Source organism: Taeniopygia guttata, chromosome 2 (genome assembly GCF_048771995.1).
Source record: "Taeniopygia guttata chromosome 2, bTaeGut7.mat, whole genome shotgun sequence".
NCBI classification, from domain to species: domain Eukaryota; kingdom Metazoa; phylum Chordata; class Aves; order Passeriformes; family Estrildidae; genus Taeniopygia; species Taeniopygia guttata.
The window spans coordinates 117,965,070-117,988,073 of NC_133026.1; the positions used below are offsets into that span (position 1 = coordinate 117,965,070).

The 23,004-nt window shown below is 38.9% G+C and overlaps 1 protein-coding gene across 1 annotated transcript in view; it reads right to left on the reverse strand.

The window, feature by feature from the left end:
* The window catches only part of CPA6 (carboxypeptidase A6), an 83,438-nt gene that overhangs the window by 25,403 nt on the left and 35,031 nt on the right, over positions 1–23,004 (reverse strand). The window contains exons 2-6 of the mRNA XM_012571992.5: positions 19,849–19,924; positions 6,427–6,551; positions 2,948–3,062; positions 1,931–2,032; positions 1,024–1,128 (exon numbers count right to left, since the gene is read on the reverse strand). Coding sequence (XP_012427446.4) covers positions 1,024–1,128; positions 1,931–2,032; positions 2,948–3,062; positions 6,427–6,551; positions 19,849–19,924 — 523 coding nt within the window. The remainder of the gene's footprint in view (positions 1–1,023; positions 1,129–1,930; positions 2,033–2,947; positions 3,063–6,426; positions 6,552–19,848; positions 19,925–23,004) is intronic.

Below are 23,004 nucleotides of genomic sequence, written 5' to 3' on the forward strand. Positions count from 1 at the left end.
AGAAGGCCAATGACACCTGGCCTGTATCTAGATTAGTGTGGCCAGCAAGACTAGGGCAGTGATTGTCCCCCTGTACTCGGCAGTGGTGAGGCCACACCTTGAATTCTACGTTCAGTTTTGGGCCCCTCACTACAAAAAAAACATGGAGGTAGGTTATGGAGTGAGTCCAGAGAAGGGAATTGAAGCTGGTGAAGGTCTGGAGAACTAATGTGATGAGGAGCAGCTGAGGGAACTGAAGGTCTTTAGAGAAAAGGAGGCTCAGGAGGGTCCTTATTGCTCTCTACAACTGCCTGAGAGGAGCTGTAGCCAGGTGGGAGCCAGCCTCTCATCTCAAGTAACAAGTGATAGGACAAGAGGAAATGGCCTTAAGTTGATCCAGGAGAGGCTTGGATACTGGGTTGGATGCTTGGATACTAACAGGGTTGTCAAATGTTGGAACAGGCTGTCCAGTGAAATGCTTGTCACCATCCCTGGAAGTATTTAAAAGATGTGGCACTTGGGGTGACAGCTTAGTGATGGACTTGGCAGTGTTAGGTTAACAGCTGGACTTGATGATCTTTAAGGTCTTTTCAAACCTAAACAATTCTGTGATTTTATTTAGTGATTTTGTGACTAGCTTTCTATTCCTATGGAATTACACAGAAGAGAAATGTCTCTTTTAAACTAAGTCCTTAAAACAAAGATACTGCTGAACTGATCTGAAGCAGTACACACTGGCACTGATTTACCTGGGCAATTACCAAAATTATTGAAAATTTCACACTTTTGGGTCTTGGAATAAAATCCTACTTCACATCTCTGCCAGTATATGTCTGCCATATTTTTGTCCTGTGCCTAGCTATGTCTGGCTGTCACTAACAGCTTCGTTTATTAAGTACTTAAGTATTCCACAAATAATTTTTAAAAAGAGAGGTATCATAGCTAGTTACTTTCCATATTAGTAGTGTGTTAGATCTGCTACAGCAAAAATGAAAAGTTTGCTTAACAGAAAGAACTGTATGACTCTAAATTTTAAACACTTACTTCTTTCACGAACCACTGGCAAAAGGCTGGGCCAATCCACTCTCTTGCATGAATCCCACAGTCTATCCAGACAGCTTTCTTGTAGGGCCGCGATCTTTTACCTAACTTGAAATGTGAATATTCACAAAATACCAAGAGATTGCATCACATAGTGAAAACACAATAATGAGAAAATAATAAAATATGAAAGAGGCTAAACCATTTTGAATTTCCTCATGTAAAGGAACACAAATTTACTATTTTAAAAGGTATAGCCAAGATAATGTTAGGCAGGTATGCCATGATAATGAGGCCGACTTACGGGAAAAAACTGTAGCAGAAGTGAGACCTGTAAGTTCCTCTTTTATGAGTAGGGTGACGAACATTACATGAATTGCATGATAGTAAATCAAATTTTCAGAACTCTTCAATAGGAGATGAAAGGAAAATACATTGAAAGTAAGATTTTTTTTGCATCTTGCTGACACACTCTAATGTGGTCCTAATCATATTGAGAGCATACAGCCCTGAAATTTTGTCAGTAGGTAAAGAAGCAGCATTTGTGGCACATGCTGAGAAGGGCTCCACAGTGCTCTGGGATCTCTCTCCTGCATAAACTGCTCTCCTGGTTGTCTATAAACAAAAAGCTTTCCAATCCACTTAAATCCAAATCCTGCTAATTGAACTTGTCCTGTTATCTTTCTCCATCCATATGCAATCCAGGTAAATAGGATTTGGCTATTAGTTTTGTAGCTTTCCCCCCCTTTTTTTCATTAAAGATAACATTCAGAGAGATACTTAGATTTTAGCAACTCATCCTTAGGAAACACTGTTAAGCTGTGTCTCTGGTGTATATGCTGTAACACAAATAACAGTGTCTGTCCCTGATTCCAGATTTTAGTCTCATTAATGATGATTTTATCTTTACCTTAAGTACATACAGTGGTCTCCCTTCATAGGATTTTCCAACAGAAAACATATGAACAAGATCTGAGTAAGTTCTATTCAGATAATGCATCCAGTCCTCGATCTGCAAACACAAAAATAAAACCATTGCTTCAATCTTCACATTTCATGGGAAGAAACTGCAGTACATTTATTTGGCTCAGCTCTCAGTCCTCTCTCTATTTTTTGATTTTCCTATAGTTTTTATTTTTATCTTGTTTGTTTGGTTTGTTTTCACACTTCAACCTTTATTTGGCACTCATAGCTCTATAGCCAGAGGCTGGATGCAGCCTTCACATGGGATTTTTTTTTCCATTTCATTGTTGGGTATTACTGGAATGCATAAGCTGTCCATCAAAAATATGGGGATCCGGCTAATCCACCATTGCCACTAAATATCAATGGAATGAAGAAAGAAGGCCCATGTTTCTGCCTGCCAGAATACAATGGCAAACAGATTGACATGCAGGACTCAGTGCTACCTGCAGTATTTGTTTCGTGGGCACCAGATCTGGTGGTGCAGCACTCTCCATGCTCAGCCTAGTGACTTTGTTTTGGTGAAGACTGAAACTGTATACGTGAGCACACTAAAATCAACAGGAATTATTTACCCAGCCATCATCCAGGATAGTATTCCTCAGAAATGAGTATGCATCTAAGTGTTTTTACATGTTTGTACCTCCTGTGCAAATACGTAAGCATTTACTTGTATTGCTTAATTAAATGACTTAGTGTGACCAATCACTCACTGAAATCTCTTATTCAACTAGACTAAAAGACCTACTTTCAAAACTCAGATGCTCTGAAATATAGTTACATGTAAAGATAAGCCTTGAATACAAATATTAAATCCTTTTTTTTTCAAGGAAGTGCCTATTTTTAAAGAGGAAACACTCCTGAAGATGGACAGGTAACAAGAACTTGTAGAGAAAACGAAACCTTAGCCTTACTAAATACAACATTATAGTAGATAAGAGGAACAATATTAATTTTAATGCACCTCTTCCAGGGAGTGGTACACTTCATAGTTATACCCAGAGAGGGACCTTCGATTCCTATGGGACCTCCCTCCAGTTTGATTTTCTATTGCTTGCTGTAGGTCTGATATGAGAATCCTAAGTAAAAAAAAGATAGTGGTATTATTGAAAAACTAGAAGAGCACACAAGCTAAATCAGAACAACAATCATTTTAAGAAGAAATATAGCAGAAGTTAAACCATCCTGACTTTACTTCATCTGTTACATTTGACAATAGGTGCTTCAGGCTCACTTGAATAAAAGCTGCCAAATAAATACTCCAGCTGCTTTGAAATGTAACAGTGCCTTCAAAAACACAATAAGCTTGTTAAATGACTGAAACAGAATGATGTAAATAATGTAGCCAATGTGAAAAAGCATCCACTTTCATTTGTTTATGGAGCAAATTTACTGTCTTCTTTTATAATCCAATTATATGATGTGATCATGGATCTTCAAAAACTGATTTCAAACCATTTCAAGCATCTTTGTAAGCTTAAGAGAACACAGACACACTTTCTCTTGGGAGTGGATGAAATATTACATATAGTTACAAGTTGTAGAGGCAAAACTAAAAAAAAAAATAACTTGATAGCATAGCATTATCATTCTGTCTGAAACAAAAAAACCTGCAAACAAAAAATCTAAAGTGAGCTTTGTTGTTTGCATTATCTACTCTGCTGTAGTTTTTTGCCAGTTTTATTAAAATAACTCAGGAAAAATATGAAAAATGCTAAGTGAAATTAAAATATACTTGCATAAAAAGTGAGAGGTTCTTTGCATTAAGAGTAAAATGCAGGAAGAGTTGTGTAAGATGAAACTTTTCTATATATGGGAAAAATAAAAAATTACACAAATACAAAATTATAATGTATAAAACATCTAAAAATAATTATAATGAAGAAGTTGAAGCACCCACCAGACAGCAGCAGAAGCTATCTGTAACAACATTACTGTAAAACTGAGTCATCCTTGTATGCCCTCTTCTCCTAAAGCATGGCAATGTGTAATCACCATGCCACTAATTCACCATTCCCATAAAAAGACAGTCACATTCAACCTTTCACGTTTTTTATCGGCATTAACTTCTGTGATTGGAAAAAGATGGAAAGAAATGGAATTTACTCTGCTCCCAACTCAGCTGCACAGCAGATGCATCAAAGGTAATAGGTCTATCTGCATATAGAATCAAAGTAAAGGTTATTCTCATCTTCCAGTGCATGAGTTGAATAGTTGTGTAATTAGGAATTATGTTGTTTTACATCAGCAACATTCATTAAGCAAACTAAAAGATTATAGTCTTGACTTGAGAGGTGGTATATATACAATAAGACTAGTACTGTAAAGCTGATTAAAGGAGTGATTTTATTCAAATCATTAGGGCATCTAATAGTTAAAAAAAATGCTGGACTGCTTTGCAGAATTCTGATTAGTATAAATGCCTACCAGAATCAAGCTCACTCTACTAACTTATGCATCTGTACTCTAAATGAGATTTGATAATATTTCTTTACTTGTAAATGACAATGTACTGTGTGTATTTATAACATAAAGGCTCTTAAGTCCCTCAGGACTGAGTGCAACGTAAGTGGCTTCTTTACCAAAAAACTTACAACTGAGACAACTTGGTGCAGAGAGTTTATCTGATGCCTGGCTTGTTTTCATGGCCATCTTGTCAGGAAGTCAAACCCTAAGAGAGATAAGCCTATTGTACAGGAAAGTTCTGGTCATTATTAGGGAAGCTGAAATGCTTCCTGATTTTGTAAATATTTTATAATTCAGGTAAGCATCACTGCATCAAGCTGAAATTTTACCTGGAGTTTGGCTCAGACTTTCCCAGTTCCAAAAGGGATGTAGAAATTTGACTCCATTGAGTGTGTGGGGAAAAAGTATTTTTTAAAAAATCGTGAAAATCATCCATGTGAAAAGGAGCTGAACAAAGTCTTGGCTGTGGAGCTGCACTTCAGCTCAGGGCTGTGGTCCCCACCCCAGCTGTGCTGTGGGCATGGCTGTGCCTGGCCAGGCTGCTGCTGCTGCTCCCTGACTCTGGCTGTTACTGCTCTCATGGTGTATCCTCCTGGCTCTTGTGGAGTTACAGACCTCAGGAGGCTTGTCAGGACAAGCACATGCTTTGCAGGGTTTTGCTCTTAATGGCTGGGACCATCCAAAACAGGCAGCGAGGAGAACAAGAGGGAGAGCAAAAGACAAGTCTGGACCTGGTAAAATGCTGCTCACTTTCCTTCCAAGTGCACAACTTGTGTGCCAAAAGTCAGAGAGATTTTCTCTGTGGAAGGTTAATCCAGTGTTTGTAGCATGTTTTTTGAGGTAAACTGCAGAGACCTTTTGCTCTGGCAGATCTTGTGCTTGCACATTGCTTTGCAACCCAAGCAGAGGTCTTCAAGTACAGAGTGTTTATAACACATATAAAATGTCCTTCTGTCATTTCATTGAAGGTGATTACTGTGAGCAGGAACAGCAGCAGACGTGAATACAACTGCTGGGTCACAGTAATTAGGGAACATTTTTTTATAAGCACAGGAAAACAATTAGAAAAAGCCCCATCTCAGTTTTAAACATAAACAAAACCAAAGCAGTGCTGAACCCACATGAAAGTCACTCTGAACTGCAGCTATGGAGCTTGTGTACTTAATTTCCTAATGTTTGTTTCTGTATTTTTAGAACAACTAATTAAGAAGAGAGCACTGTTATAATAAATATGGGATTCTGATGAGTACTATACATATGCATATATAAATACATCTACATTATGATTTACACCATCCTTTTATCACTGATAAATAATTATAAATAACCTCATGTAGGTCTTTGTTCAGCAAATGTTTGAGAACACATGAGATGATTATTCAGATGCTTATGCATACCATTGAGAAGGCTTTAAAGACAAGATCATTACTCTTGTCCAGTACATCATATGGATAAATATGAAAGGAGAAATATACTCCAAAATTGCCTTGACTTTTTTTAAAGAGTACTGTAAATAATATGTGAAACTAAATGTATTGCATTTGTACTGTATGGCTTGTATTGGTCACTAGGAATGGAGAATAATAGAAGTAGTTCCTGTATAATTGATGCAGAAGTTTTGCCTCTGCATTTGCAGCTCACTTGTAAATAAACTTTGCTCATGCTAAATAAAGAAAGAGGCAAAGCAGGCTTCAGAATTAGTAATTACCAACCCTCTCTTAACAGATGTGATTTCACATATATTGAAAACACTTCAGCTTGACTCCAAAGGAGGACATTTAATTAAAGCTGCCTGCCTGTGGGAGATTTGCTGCTCTGCCATTAAAGCGGTTGTTTTCTTGGCAATGGCGAGCTGTCTGCCAGCCTAATTGCTGTGATGTGGAACTTATTTTCAAGCACACTTGGCGTGGTAGGTGCAGAGCTGCCCCGAAGGCCAGCTCTCTGCAGTAGAGGCACGGGAAGTGGAGCATGGCTTACGTGTACTGGACGTTTGCTTGCTGGAGGAAGGGCAGCAGGCTCCGCGTTGTGTTCTGCGGTACTCGCACGTCAGTGACTGCACCTTCGACGATGTGGAAGGGGCTGCTGGGCTGCCACAAGTCCACCTGTAGTGCAGGAACCAACCTGTAATTCACATGCATTCAGTGTAGGTGGGGAAGTCCAGGAGAAGGCATGCTTGAAGGTAGGGCAAACCCTCTAGGCATGGTAGAGATGATAGAACTGCATCGGCTGGTCCTGGTCCACACCTATGCTAACGGAGCAGATTTTGAGGGGTGATTGTGTCCAGCTTACTGCAACTCTCCTGGGAGATTTGCCAATGGGAACAGAGAAGTCTTCAGAATATGCCTACTCAAACAGATCAAAACAAAAGCTATTTCCAGCTTCATGCACCTCCTCAGACTACTATACATTCCCAATGTATTAACACCTGTGCAGTCCATGAGTCTTTTTTGTTTTGCAAGGCATTTTCTGTGTTGACTAAAGCAGCAAAAAATATGCTAAAGAGATGTAGAAAGCATAGCACATACCAGTGTTCGCAAAATATACTCGAGCTTTATTCTTGATAATAAGCTGATCAGAGGTCAATAACAGGCCACCAAGACAATGAATACACAATAATTTTATATTAAATGTCAAAACAACAGGATTAAGATAATTAGGTTATTACGATCTTGTAAAAAATTATAGCTACTGAACCACTATTGTTATTGTGCTATATGTATCTGCACATATGTAAGGGATGTTTCTTGTCCATTTTTACTTACTTTTGTTGCCAAATCTGAAATACACTTGGAAATTTCAGACCAAGACATGAATTTTCAAGAAAGCAAGAAAATTTGCAAATCCCGTTTTCAAAGGGATTTGAAACTCAGTGTTCTGCAACCTGTAGTTAAATGGCGTACCAGCACATACTCTTCAACAGAGGTAAGCACAGTTCCTCCTCAGCCAGTGTGAGGACAGTGGAAAGAAGATAAGTCAGCAAAACTCTTCACTGAGATTCTGGATATTCACAGGAGATTAAAAATGGGAGTTTCAGCAAAACTCTCTGTATCAACATGACAAAGAGGTATGTCAAGATCCACAGGCCTTAAAAATACATTTGTGAGCTGAATACAAGGAAGGAAATTGATAATGACTACATATCCACACATTTCTTAAAGAAAATCTAAAAAGGATTAATGCTTGATAACTGTCTTTTGGTTGTCTTGTCTTTTCTGTTTTGTTGCAATCAGCTGTGCCAGGCTGCACTGATGAAGCTGTTGATACAGCTCATGAGTGTCCACTGCTTTCCAGGTATCTTAAAAGATTTTTATAATTTATACTTTAAAATCTTCTCATGTCTTTTATGCCATAGAAGCTATGTGAAAACCTGGTCTTGTATGGACCTCATTTGCAATAGGAGAATAGTCTTGCAACTGGGAGATTACAGGAAGACAGGTTTAGTTCTCACCATTTCTCAAATGACCCTGAGTAAGAATACTCTAAGAGGACATCTGATGCTGAACCTGGTGCTAACTCTTCTAGCAATGGTGACCTCAGCTCAGTTAATCCAATTAAATGCCTGCTACTTTGGAAGGAACAGAACTGAAACACAGGGCCAGCCTCTTGTTGCCAAAACCACTCTTTGTTTCATGCTGCCACAATATGGTCTCTGGATCCAAGTCATACTGGTGGGTGGGTGCAGCATCTTTTGAAGTCTAACACCAGGACTGGCAAAGTTCACAGGGCTTGTGAAGCTGACAGCAGCTATGACAGATGGTCAGTAGAAACCAAAGTCATGAATTAAATAGTGCTAAATGCTGCTTACAAATAAAGATCATCTCACTGCACTAACACCCTATGTTTGTTAGTTTATCTGTCTTTCATATTTTGATAACTTATAGGCACCCAGTGAAATCCCCCCCTAGTTCAACAGGATTCAACAGGAGTAATTTCCCACATGGTTAATATGTGTGTTTGACTTTTAAAAATACACATGCCATATGTGTATTTGACTTTTAAGATTCATTCCTAAAAAATATACATCAGAAAGGGTAATTTTGTTGTTCTTAGAGTAACAGTCTATCAATCAGCTCACCTTGAGCCATCTTCATAAAAATAAAAACAAATTGTTACATACAAGCTAAGAACAACAGAGTGAAGTGTCTCCTGGCCAACTATAATATCTAAGCACACAAAAGTGAAATAGAAAAAAACTCCCCAACAAATTGCAACTGATACATACCTGAAATACGTCTTCGTTCTTGACAGTTACTCAGGATTTATTTTGGTGAAACTCTCCATCACCATGGAGGGAATAAACCAACCAATATTCACACTATTAGTTATAACACCACCAGGCTCTTTAAGTTCTGAGGTAGTCTAGTTGTTCCTCACATTACTGCCTATAAGTGAATATCAAAAGCAGAAGCAATCTTCTTTTAACTAATGAAATCTGTGGCATATTGCCACTATCCTCTTTCAGTGAAAATGCAATATTTCACTCCTGGCATTGTCCTGCAAGGGAGACAAATAAATCCCATATTTAGCATGCAAATCATTCCACTTCATCTCAGTTCCCTGTTTGGATAATTTGGCTTCCTTTGACTCCCACTTCTCATCCTTTCCAATGTAAACAAAGCAATCAGTGCTTCTCTGGGAGACATTACCTGTGCTGTTCAGAATACCACTTCAGTCACTGGCTGGATTTTGCCTTACAAAGCATTTAACAAGAAGCACATTTCTCCAACAGACACCTTATATATATTGCAGCTGTCAGCTTGTCCTTGGTGTGACAAGTACATAAAAACTGACAAACAGAAAATGGATTTCAGAGCAAGCATGTTTGGACTGAGCAAGTCCACCTACCCTCTACTCACTGTCATCTTCAGGACACTTCATCATTGCATCTCCCATGGATACTGAGGGTCTTATTGAAGTCATCACTCTTATTTCAACATCATCCCTCTCACAAATATGCCTTGGATTTCCATGCTGGGCTATGCTGGCTAGTGAGTGACAGTGAAACCAATTGCTGTCCTACCCTCTTCACTTGCTGTGGTGGGGTATTGTTACCCCCACACACTACACATGAGCCTTTATACAGTATTATGGAGTGGTATGATTTGCTAGGTGGGAGAAAGATTCTCCAGCTACAAAACAAACTGATGCAGAAATCCTACAAAACTCCCTGAGTGTACAGACAAATACTTGAACCTCAAAATTCACCTGGTATCTTGAGGCTAAAGGAAAAGCAATATGCTTTTAGAGCATGCTTGCAAACCTAAATATTCTCATGTCCTTTGCAGAACACTCTTAATTGGACACCTTTTCTTGTCTTTCAAGCAGCAGGTTGCCTTTTAAAGGTGTTGGGGTGTTTAAAGCCTCTGGATAACAAGCAGAGCCCTGGCAAGATTTTTCAGCAAGTTCAGACATGGGACCAGGAGAGCAATTACTCAGCACCCGCCACTCAAGTGTGACCATGAATATCTGTTCTCAGGGACAGTGCTGGTTCCCCAGATGCCCAGTGAATGCTCTTTCTCAGAATCTCACTGGAGGCATGAGCATCCTGACTTACTTTCTATGAGGAAAAAAATGGTATGTAAGAGCATACAGGCAGATTTATTTTTCCAACGCATTTAAACACATTACTGCTTTATTTGACAAAGAAAGTGCTAGAGATTATTAATTGTAATTACATAAAAAGTAGTATTTTTTAACAGCCTGTTCTTTTTCCAGCCTCACTTGTCCCACTAAAGTAGTAGTTCAATTTTTTCTTAGGAAAGCCAGGTTTCTTTGTAGGCAGTTTATCTTCAAACTGAGGTTTCAAAGACAACTCAAATAAATCTATCAGCTCTTACCTGGACACCTTCCAAGGTATAGCAACCCTGAATTCATTAGTCATGTCTCTAGGTTTTGGTCAGTACAGTGATGAAAAATCAGCACAAAGCAAAAGGACAAATATTTTAAATAGATTTGGGTACTTAACTAATAGGATTCAGAATTTCTTCCAAAGTTAAAATTATGCAAATAATTTTCTGAGAACACAAACACTTTGTTAGTATGATCCTACATATCACAAATGGTGTACAGAAAACTCTTTTGCTCTGCCAAGAGAGAAAATAGAACGGGAAGATTTTTATTCACTAGTTCAGTTTTCCTCCATCCAGCTCATTTCATGCCCATGGAAAGGAAGCCTGGGAAGAAAAGAGTCTCACTGTTTTTCCCCACAAACACTCTCATGGCTGCATAAATCCTACAGTTTTTTGGTTTTTTTTTTATATTCAAGTCACTGAAATAAATCCCCAGCTTCTTTAACCTGTGGGTTAGGCTGGTCTTTGAAATTAAAGCCATTTTCTTGGGCAGTAGCCTCCAGTTGTCCCTCACTACCTTTTCATAAGCAGATGTTTAATTTCTTCTTCCATTTAGGCTCAAAGGAAGATGCTTAGTGCTCTCATCAGGTCTGCAATTATGTATCAATCAAAAGAGATGACTGATATTTGTCATGAAAATAACTAGAATAACTTTGCCATAACTTAAATTTAGTATCTGGAGAAAATAGCTTATGATTTATCTGTGTTATTTCCCATGAAGACAGTAATTTTGTTATATGTTTTATTACTTAGCAATTCCAGTTTTTATTCCTACTGAGTTGTGTCCAGCAATACATGTGCTAAAGCCGGCCTTGTCCTTAACATCACCATGAATGGATTTCTTTGAGAAATGCTGTCAAATATAAAGTTCAGAACATAATTATTGTTATGATGCCATCACTTGGCATTTCTGAATCTCTTATAAAAGGTAATGTGCAGTCAACAATGAAAACAGGGGTGCTCTTTGCTCATGGGCTCTTGGATATAAATGGGAAACGTGGGTTTTCCATTTATATCCATGTACTCATGTGTAGATGCATAAAAACCACAAGCAGTCATGAAAGTAATTAGATAAGTTTTCAATTATAAATCCAATAGTAGAAAGCAGAGAGTAGAAGTAGAAATGGCTTTAACCTTACTGATACCAGCAGAGGTCTGACCACCTGAGTTTTTATCCCATAATACATGGGAAAAACAGTCACTTACATGTATGCACACAAGCACCCCTTGCACACACGTGTACAGTGAACAGAATTTCAGACTTCTGTTGGTACATCTGAAAAGAAAGAAGCATGCAAGAATGACTCTTGTTCACTCTGACACTACTGCATAATTACAGCGGTGCTGTGGTTTACCTGGAAAGTGCAGATCTGCTCCTCTTGAATGTCTTCACCCTTGCAAATGTTTTCAGGACCAGGACTGATTTCATACTCACTTGCTTCTGCCAATTAAGGAACTTAATTGACAGTTCTGATTGCTTAATCAGCTTCAGCTACCCTTTATGTGCTGTAAAATGGGCCAGTGGCAATCCAGTGTGGAATTCCCTGTGCTTTCTAAAAGGACTTACAAGGCAGTCCCAGTGCAAAGTAATTTAGGTTTCTGATTGAGTGCACTAGACATTTTACTGGCTCTAACTTTTCAGTATTTATTTGCTATTCAGTGAGGCTGGTAAGAGTAATTGTGCCAATAAATTGGGAATGATTCATGGGATTGCAACAACCATAACACTGGCAGGAACAGAACCTGAACAATGCACAGCTTGAAGTTTTGAGTTTTGCAAATCTTTGTGGAACTATAATGAAGTAATGGTCTTCCCATTCTATTTACACTAGTATAATTTTACACAGGGCTCTACATTGAAAAGAACCTGTAGGCTATTCCTCAAGAGAGTCACTGAGATAAAACTCATACCCAATTATATAGTAACTGAATATCTGTTCTTACAAGTACAGATGCCAGTGGGCTAAGTATATTTGAAAGATGTGAAAAAGTCTTTAACAGACTCATTAAAAAATGGCCAAACCCTTCTTTTGTTTATTATTAAGCTATTTATAGCTTGGTTCAAGTTGCAGTTTTTTCTGCACCTCATGGGAAATAGAATAGTAAGCCCTGGATTTGATTCTGCTTCCACTGGGGGTGTGCTGATGATTTGTTGAGCTCAGGCTGAGGCTTCCTTGGAGGAAGCAGATTCCTTCCATCTCAGAAGTCCATGCTTTTTGTGTCTTGTGAGGACAATACTTTCACTACCTGGGCTATTCTGCTCTATCTTGTATTTTCCCACAAAAGTTTTTCTGCGACAACATTTTCCTTCTGAGCCTGGCAAGTGGTTTCCAAACATGTATTTTGATATATTGATGAATGCCCTCTGTTGTCACCTGATGTTCCTTGTGTATCTGAAATATTCTAATATCTGACTTGAACCCCCACCATGAGCTAGGGTAAAATCTAGACTGAAAACTAAAGCATCTAAAGCATCATTTGCTGTAGGTTCAAAGCAAAATGCAGGCAGCCCTGGCTGCTGAGCTAGTTCTTTCCTTCTGCAAATAAGAATAGCTCCACTTGGGCTGACAGGCTTTCTTACTACATTTTCAAACAGGCTTTTGTCCTCTGAAGCCTTTTTAAACATTTTCCTGTGGAGGTGTAAACTATCAGATTTATAGCCAAGTGATCCTTTTCCCCATGAGACATTTTTTCTGATTCCCTGAACTGCAATGACAGGATCAATTCAGGAATTACAATGGATAAGCAGCTGCTGTAAGGGCTAGAAAACAAACAAAGGGGAATGGAGTTCTGGCTTCAAGGCCTGCTAGGCTGGCTCCTCCCAAAGCTGAAGAAATGCCTGGCTGTGCCCAGGAATTTCTTTTATAAAAACTACTGAAGAATGAGTGGTCTAACTCTATTATGCCAGGAATGTTCACAGAGCAGTTTTTTTTTGCTACCTATACAAACAGTCCTGATGCCAGTCAGGCGTTATGTGATAAAAAGTGCTTGTAGACCACCGATGGAATAGAAGTTATCACTCAAGGCTCAAATGAAGTGCTACTTCAAAAATAACACTTACAAAGGAAAATTCCAGAGCAGATAAACAGAATCTGCTGCATCCGAGGACCTAAGAAAATCCCTGTTGCTTTGCAAAGCACTTGGGAATGTGACATTTGTTTCTGTCAGTCAGGTCCAACAGAATTAAAACCATTAAATGGCTTATAAATCAGCAACAGGCTCCTCAAACTGTCTTCTGAACAAGGAAGAGTAGGAGAAAATAGGCAGTCATTGGAGAGATGTACAAATACAGCAGATGGACAAGAGGAGGCCTGGGGAACAGAGAATGGGCAGTAATATTCATGTTACTGCGGTACTATCATCCTAAATATTTCTCTTTCATTTGTTGATTACTGTAATACTTTGAAAATTATTAGAGTGGAACACTGAACTTGCAAAAAGATATTTCTGGTATTAAACACTAAGTCAGGATTAAAGATTTGTAGTATATATATAAAAAGAGAAATTATTTATTACACTGAAGACTGCAAGAGAAAATGTAAAATGCAAGATTGGCACCTGTGGTGGCACTACAGCAGCAGCCAATCTAAAAGCTGGACAGCGATTGATAGCTAGGAAAATAAATAATTCCCTGAGTTTGCACTTGAATTGTCAAAGTATTTGCTGCATTTTAGTCCATCACCACCTTATGAAAATGTTCCTCAGCACTGCTATGCAATATACTTGTCATACATGTATAGTATACTTGCAGACTATACATCTTCCATGAAAGTCAAGGCAGGAGCTCCACTTTATCCACCATTTATCCCGTCATACTCAATGTCACGTCTACCCCAGTGGGCTTTGGCACAAGGTCTGTGCCAAACGTGTCTAAGGATGTGGGGTGGTGCTGCTGGTAGGAAGCACAGTTACCAGGGTCTTATTTTTCTTCCCCACAGAGACTGATAGAAATGATGTAGGAACATGCTGGAGACAAGAGATACTGCTGTACACATACTGATGCCATCTGCCAGCTGCTACTACCTCTGCCACTCAGTAAAAACCAGAAACTGCTATCTCCTGCCTCAAAAAGAGCATGGCTCTCTGTTCCCCACTAGTCTCATTTATTCTGGCCTCGGACATGTATTGCCCTAAGAAACTATTGCATATACAGTAATGCATGATGCACAAAAGTTCCTTGAGAACTTGTTCTGGAGAGATGTAGTCCTACAGTGAAGGGCTGGTGGGGCGGCACAGGGAACTCTGCTCAGCCTGGCTGAGACAAGAGCGGTCAGGGCCAGAGCCCCTTCCTGCTGCTTTGAGCTGGAATGCAGCTGATCTGACTCAGTATATTTAGTCTTCTATATTTCTTCTTTACTGTAGCTGAGTTTATTGGTTAAATACATGCACGTTCAGGCAACTTTACAAAACTCACAGCAGAAAATTTTTTATCTGTAGGGCTGGCTATTTTTACTGGCAGTGCAGATCTATATGCTATGTTCACCCCACCAGGGAAAAAAAGCAATATTCTGTCACCTCAAAATTAACAGAAACAGCCTATGAAGGAATCAATTTATAATAATGATTAATAACAAAGTACTGTGGGCAATGGAGCTACAGACCAAAACTAATTTGTGGAAATTACTCAGCAAGTGATTATGACTAATGTGATTTGCCACTGGGCAATTCATGAACAAAAGTAAAATGTGTGGAATGAAACATTCATTATCCATTATTCACTCAGTATAGGCAATGGCATTCATACAGTAGCAGAGCCTGGACAATTTGGGTAGAATTCAGAGATTTGTTACACCAAGCATTATATGGATTCTTTTTATTTTTTTCCCTTAAAAAGGGTGGGAAAATATCCCTCCTAAGGAGCTCCAGATGCTAGGTTTCAGATGTTCTTAGGGACTACACCTTCTGTAAAAGTGTGTGAATTAGCCTTACAGCTCAGGTATTAGTAGAAGAACAGTCCTATTTGACACTAAGAGGTTTCCATGCGGACTAAAAACTCTCAGTAGCCCTTTAAATTCTTATATGAATTTTGTGGGTTATGTTTTGGCTTAACTGTCACTGTCCAGGTTAATCACTGGGGACACATTCTAAGATACTTCAAATACATCAAGACATATAGCCAGTTCCAAGATGATCCTTCAAGGATGTCTCAGTGTACGTTTCTGTAGAGGCACATTTGGGAAAGTATTTTTTTGGTGTCTGGTGCTTTTCCCAAAAGGGATGGACCTTGCTAAACTCTATGGCATTGGCTTCAGCATGGCAAAAGGCAGAGCTCTCACCACTTCCTTCCCCACTGCCATGGTGTTAGAGCAGACTGTAAATGACAAAATCTACTGAGGAAAAATCAGAGCAAGGACAGTAATTAAGAAGCTGGCAGATAAAATAAAATGAGTGAAATGACACATTGCTGTTCTTACACTGCTGGTTTATTTTCTTCTTGGTTTTTTCCCTTTGTCCAAATCAGAAGACAATAAGGAGGGGTATCTTTGCATTTGCTTTATTTTCTGCCTGATACCAAAATACGTTGCCTTTGCAATAGGATCATCAGGATTATTTTTTCAAGCTTCTTTGTGATAATGCCCTTCAGAAGCATAGGGTTGTTTGAACTGAACAGAGAGAAGTTTCTTCTTATAATTCTTTGGATCATTAGATGTACGTCATAAGAAAAGGGTAAGTCACTCTGCCTTTCAAGTGTAAATTTAAAGGGAAAAGAAAATGGCTGGAATGAGCACAGAACACCACAAGTCTACAGAAAACCTCCCTCCACCAGACACAGTGAGGAGGATGTTTGGGATGGGAGGGATTATATTCCCTTTGCCTTATTACCACAGATGGTCTGTTCTGTGCAAAGAAATCCTGCAATAGGCATACAATCCATTTGTGCAGAATCTATTCTGTGCTTGCACTGTCCTGGGAATTTATTCAAAATATTTATGTTGTGCATGGATCTCACCGGGGTAAACTGGGCTCCCCAAATGACTTTTGCACCCCAGTTCCTGTTTGACTAATGGGGACTAATCTTGACATTCCTAGAGAGCGTAACTTTTGGTCCTCTGAAATACACCTCATCACTAATAGACCAACTTTCCAGGGTAGAGAAACACATCTGAATTGAAACCTAAGTGCATCTATTCTTCTCAATTCATCAATAAGTTTTATTTCTATTGACTTTTCTTGTTCTTATAATACTGACAATGGTAGAGAATACTATCAGGTCATAACAAACCCAGGTTGAAAACTTAATCTTTCACAACTCTGAATAACATTACAAAACTGTAATATCTTGAAAGGATCCTGGTTCCATCTTTATTTCCCCCTTGAGGAATAGAATGCGTAAGTAATGTAACAGGTTGGTATTAATTTACTGGTCAAACCAAAACAGATTCAAAGGAGATGTGTCTTTAAACTAGTTCTGGTTTTCTGACTCAAAAATGAAAATATCCAAAGTGCAGTTTTTGTAATTATAGCAATTCCTACATCTCTGTTGACACTCCTGGTCAAATTTCTGTTGTTTGTCAGGCATATTGTGTTAAGATGGCAACCGGACTATATCTGGGGTTTATTTGCAGCTTATTTTGCACTACTGAGGGTTTTGGGGTTTTTCGTGCACTGTCTTCCATTTTCTCCAGAGCATATAATCAACATTGTGCTTAAAGGCTCATATTTAAAAAACAGAATATAAATCCACTGTCCATTGAATTTCAACTCTGGAATTCTGGCGGGGGAGGGAAGGACAGGGGAGAATTGACATGGTGACTTAAAAATTGCACAACTCCAAATACATTGTTCTCCAGTGAGGCTGATGACTTGCAGCCACAACTGACTTCTGCTGGTATTGTAAGGACTGGGCATTTCTGAGGAGTGTTATTATTGATCCACTTCTTCATGAGGGAATAACTTGAGATCTTTTTTGTGGGATGGAAATATGATAAATTAATGTTAAACATATTTATTACTTGTTATCCACCCGGGTGTCTCTTCCACCCCATGCAATGAACTTTTTTTTTTTTTTTTGCAGATGGGCAGTGAAGCAGCTGCAGATGGAAGAGCCCTAAGACCTGACATGCAGCCAAACGCAGCCTGTGTTCATGAAACTGGGTGTCACTACACTCTCTCTTTTTTGAGTCTTCCTTTCAACCTCCTCAGCTTAGTTTCTCATCAGAATCAATCATTTTCCAATTAACTAGTCAGATTCTGCTGAAGTTTGCCAAAATTTTATTATCCTGCTCTCAGAGTTACAGTATGCCAATATTTAGTCAAGTTTCTACTGCTCCCACTTTGATTTGAAGGAGTCTCTTTCTGGGAGCCTAAGGGAGCCCTGTAATGAGAAACAGTTACAGGAAGGTGAGTAACCCCTTTGCTTCACAGGGTTTACAATATGAGGAGAAAGGAAAAACCACATGTGCTCCCTCTTTATGTTCCAACATCCAGGGGGGCGAAATTAATGCAAAAAACAGCTTCCACATGTATTGCTCGGGTTTATGGTTATGTATTTTCCTAATTGTGAGTAAAACAAGTATCCTTTTTGGGGTGTTACAGTAAAATTCTCAGGTGAAGGTCAGGTCCTTAATAAACAGTGCAGAAACAAATATGAGACAATATTCTTTAGGAGAGTTGGGCATTGCAGTGCAGAATGTGGTAATGCATGGCATCACGACATTGCCTCTGTTGAACACTGAAATTTGTCATGCAACATGTGCACAGGCTGGGTGTCTTGAGAATGAGGGTTCCAAAAACAGTATCTTGAATGGGGAACTAACCAAACACAGCATTAAGAAATGCAGATGTGATGAAGACAGCCTCAGCTTTCCTACTTAAAGCTAGTAAGGTGTCAATGTCTTGACTGCTGGAGTATTCACAGAAGTAAGCCTTCTCCTGGGCTAAGGTACCTAAGTAGCTCAGTTCTCTTTCTTTAGAAAACACTAGCAAGAAAGCTTCATCATAATTGAAAGACGGAAGGGTGTAAGAGCTCTTCTAACATCTTAGTTTTGTTTTATTTGGTATGCAGACAGAGACTTGATTTACTTGTATCCCAGATGTTAACTATTGGACTAGAAAATTATATGCACCTTCATTTGTTCCTCACTGAGAATACAATCATTTATGTAAGGTTTCAACAACAGAGGCAGAATTACATCACAGATTGCCTCATAGTTTGCTGGAGTTCAAGGCAGTGAGCAGCCCAAAGATTTTGCACACACTCAAAATGCTGTGGCACTCAACAGATTGATTAAGCTGTTACTTCCCTCATTCTGCTCGGGTTAGGCTGTTTTGGTGACTATTAATGAAGCTTATTGTTGGAACCTTGGGTGCTGGGAATTTTAAACTTTCTGTGCTGAAAGACACAGACCCGCAGAGATCACTGCATTTGACCTGAGGCTGTGGAGGAGGCTTCCAAAATTCCTTGATAGCACTGGGATTACAGGTGTGTAGTTGGTTGGAAGCGTGTAATATCACAGGGTGGAAAACTCAGAATTTGGGGTTTTAGAATACAGTATTAAATATGAAGCAAGATGGGGATTTCAGGGTGGAGACAGGTTGCTCTTCTTTACCTTCTTCTTCCTTCTTCCTCATGGGTTTGGATGGTATTTTATAATTGGACAGAAAAGTCTGCATTGCGGACTTTGAGTGATCAGTTATTGGGATAAAAGGGAAAATAATTTTGGTTTTATTTCTTAATTGGATAGTTTAGCCTTAAAACACCTTGTAACAAGAGATAGCCATTTTGTGCCTTGGTAATGAAAGACTGCAGAACTCACAGCTGTGAGGCTGTAACACTGATAAGAAACAATAAACACCTGAGTCTGAACATGAACTATTGTCTCAAGTGCCTTCAATCCTGAAAAGGGAGAAAAAGGAAGCAGAGAACCCACAGCTTATCCCTTTCCCACAGTGCCTGGGGGCAGTGCATGTGCATGGTACAGTCCTTTTTTTTTGGGGACTATAGACCTGGCTTACAGGTAGTCCCCATCCTCTGAGACAGTGGGCCAGACTGCTGTGGAAAGACTGCCTCTGCAAGCTGTGCCAGCAAAGCAGCATGCTGCACAGTGCTCCTGTGCTGCACTACTGCAGTGACACTGTTGCTTTTCATTTATATCTGCAGAAAAAGACCAGGGAAGAAAGATTTTTGCTTACTATCCTAGACACTCTGTCATCTGCCTCTAGAAAATTATTCTGACAGAGAGATTCTCAAACTGAACTATTTTTCATATTGCTCTATGTGTTCACAATTTGAATTAACTCAGTGTTTTAAATTACACCATTGAGCAGATAATGAAGCAGCTATGTATTCTAGCAAGAAGTGTAAGAGCAAAGAAAGGAAATTTACAAGTATGGCACCTGCATCACTTTAATGAATTAAGTATTCTTTAATTTGTCAGGCATGATGAATCTAATACCTATGCTATTTTATTGGTAAATTAGGAATTTAGTGGGCAAAGACTTCTTTCCAGATAATAAAATAATCTGAAGTGCCAAATGAAAGGCAAGTCAGTGAATCCACTACAGTCTTCAAAAACGATCATAAAAAGAAGATGAAAATAATCAAACTCACCTTAAGCCTGTTGAATGCAGCCTTCAGGATCTGTGTTTCCCTCTCGCTCTCAGGAACAACTCGTATGACTTTATCACTGCCAATAACAGAAAATTGAATTGGCACTTTAAGACTCCTTGCAGCAGTACAAAGGGACAATAATTAGGTTCAGATAGCTGTAATTGTGCTCTTTTTCAGCGCCTGTAAAATGTTGGGTTAGCTGGAGCTCTGCTTCTAAACTTGCTGCTGGATTATGCACTTCTATATAAATGATTTGCTCTTTACAGATCAGTGTCAGCTTGACTTACATGCAAATGTTTTGTTCATTCCTTCTAAGTTAAACCATTCAGGCTGACATCTTCCATAATGAACATCTGCCTCAGAACAAAAAAAAATATTTTTTTCCCAAAATGATTGATCTGTTTCCGAGGACGAGATTAAGTAAAATACATTTGTTTTTTATGTTTAAACCTTTAACAGACTTTGAAAAGTTCATTGTTTTATGCATTCAAGTGGAGAGTTGACTTGAGAAAAGAGGTGATCTTCATATTCAGGGCATGCCTTTTGCTTTACCCATTAAAACTTACACAAATTTTGTGAAGTAAATAGCTAGTCAAACATGCTCAGAAGGTTCTAGATAATAGTAGCTGATTTTATTCACTTTCTTTAACAGAAACCAAAATAGAGTAAGTTTAGGTAAGATACAAGCAAGAAATTCTTTGCTGTGAGGAGCACAAGAACTGATTGCCCAGAGGAGCTTTGTATACCTCATCCCTGGAAATGTTCAAGGCTATGTTGGATGAGGCTCTGAACAGCCTGTTCAGGTGAAAGGCGTCCCTGCCCATGGCAGGGGGGGCTGGAACTAGATGACCTTTAAAGTCCCTTCCAACTCAAGCCATTCTGTGATTCTATCATCTCAATGGACATAATTTTGCAAACAGGAAACAAGAAACTGAATGACCCTGCAATGACCACCATCTGTCATGACCGATGGGATGCTGGAGACCACAGACAATAGAGGGGATGATCATGTAACTAAAATATCAGCCACACACAAGAAGGATGAAATAACATTAAGTGGCCAGTGTGAATTCTGGAATTTTCCTACATTTTGAGTTTTTAATTTATATTGTTGCTAATCAGTACTTCTCTTCCAAGAGACCTTGGTGGTCATGCATATCTTTATTTCTACAGTTCCATCCAGTAGCCAGAATGCCTTTAAACAATTTTTTTATCTACAGTTCCTATATTATCTGGGAATTTTAAACAGTAGAATTTCCCTTGACATTGAGATTTTTGACCTTTAAGTATCTCGTGAGCTCTCCTCCTTTGCTGAAGCTCTGAGTCTGGGGAGAAGCAATTTGGCCAACTAGAAATAGCACTGCTGAGTGTGCCCTTCCTGGCTTACTGTTCTAGGAAGGCTCCCAAGCTGCTGCTGTTCTCAGGCACTAGGTCTTGCCTTTCATGAACTGCAGCTACAGCTCTGGTAGGACTCATCTTTGTTGCAAAAATCCTTAATACATACATAGGTAAGCATTAAATACTGCCAGTTCAGAAGAAAGCACTACTGATAAATTCTGAGTTCTGAAGTGGCTTACCTCTTTTGGAAAATAATTTCCCCTTACCCCCTATTCTTCTTAAGTAATTTCTCTACAGTCAACATTTGGTCCCCTTGGTTAGCCACTGATCCTTTTTTCTGTCTCAGCTCTCCAGTTTTGGTTCTCACCGCTGCTGACAGGTCCCAAGCCTTCCAACTCCTACATGGCATTAAAGTTTTTGGTCCAGTTAGACTCCAGGCTACTGCTGCAATAACACTGATGTACCCACAGGTGTGGACCTTAGTCCATTTGCCTTGCCTGCTGTTGACCTTACTGAACAATTGGTTTATGCCTAAGAAAAAAAAAAAAAAAAAGATTTCTGAAAGCTCTCTTCTTATAATTTGGCAGCCCAAAAAAATTAGGAGAAATTACTATGCTTCCAAGCCAAGTTTAACCTCCTGTTTTGGAGCTTGCACAGAGAGGAATACATCTCTTAGAGTACTACAACTGCTGCATCTTTTAAAGGAAAATAGATGCTTTTAATTTATCATAGATATAACAGCAATATTCTTTTCCATTACTCACATTTTTCTAAGTACTAAATTGCTGTTAAGAAGAAAATAATGAAAAAGTAATAAAGAATTAATGGTTGCCCAGGAAGTTGGTGTAGGTAATAAAGATTCATCAGACATTTCTGGAAGGATTGGTACAACCAACATATAAAAAACAGATTTTAATGAAATAAGTAGCTAAGCATGTGTTACACAGCTGTAATGGAATTTTGAGGGAGCGAATATCACTTAGATATGGTCTTGAATTAATACTATAAACTGTCTTCGATTAGCTCAGCAACTCTGTCCTTTCCATTGTGATGGAAAACCTGCCCTAGAGAGGAAAGTATTGGTGCTGTGACAGATTGATCACTTGACTCATTATTGGGAAATGCTTCAAGCTGTGGCTGAGTCTGCTGCTAGAGCACTCATAGCAAGCAGTTTAGCATGTCAATTTCAGTATTTTATTAAAAGATGGTTAAGCTATTATGACAAAGCCCTTTCAATTTTTGTGCATGCAAGATGTGGGAACACACTGGATTCCTGGGAACTATCTGCTAACAACCACTTCTGCAGGTTGGCTAGTCAGTGGATAATCGTTATGCATTCTTCAACAAAGCACAGATAGGAAATCTAGCTTTACTTCAGATATCTACAGTCCTAAAGTAATTTTTTAGCTTTATAGTTTTTCTGGTTGCATTTCACTTTAAAGAAATCCAATGATTATCTTAAATGCTATGCAATACCCGCTATGTTTAGGATAAAAATTTAGTAACCTACCCCTATTTAAAAGCCAACAGAATCTATCAGATCATGTGTTAGTGTGGCAGCTGCACCCCAAACACTCAGGACCATCCCCCGGTGAGGTCCCTTGCTATCCTTTATGTTGAGCTGTTCAGGAGAAAAGAACAAGTAATCATATATATATGTATCTAAGGAAAGTTTTGCTGCCTGCAGACAAATGTCAGCAGTCTGCTGATTTATGCAGGTAAGGTTATTTTTGTAACCATGATGCCTTTAAATCTTTTTTTTTAACCCTATTTAAAAAAAATTCTAAACAAACAGCAAGATGGGATATATTTTGTATA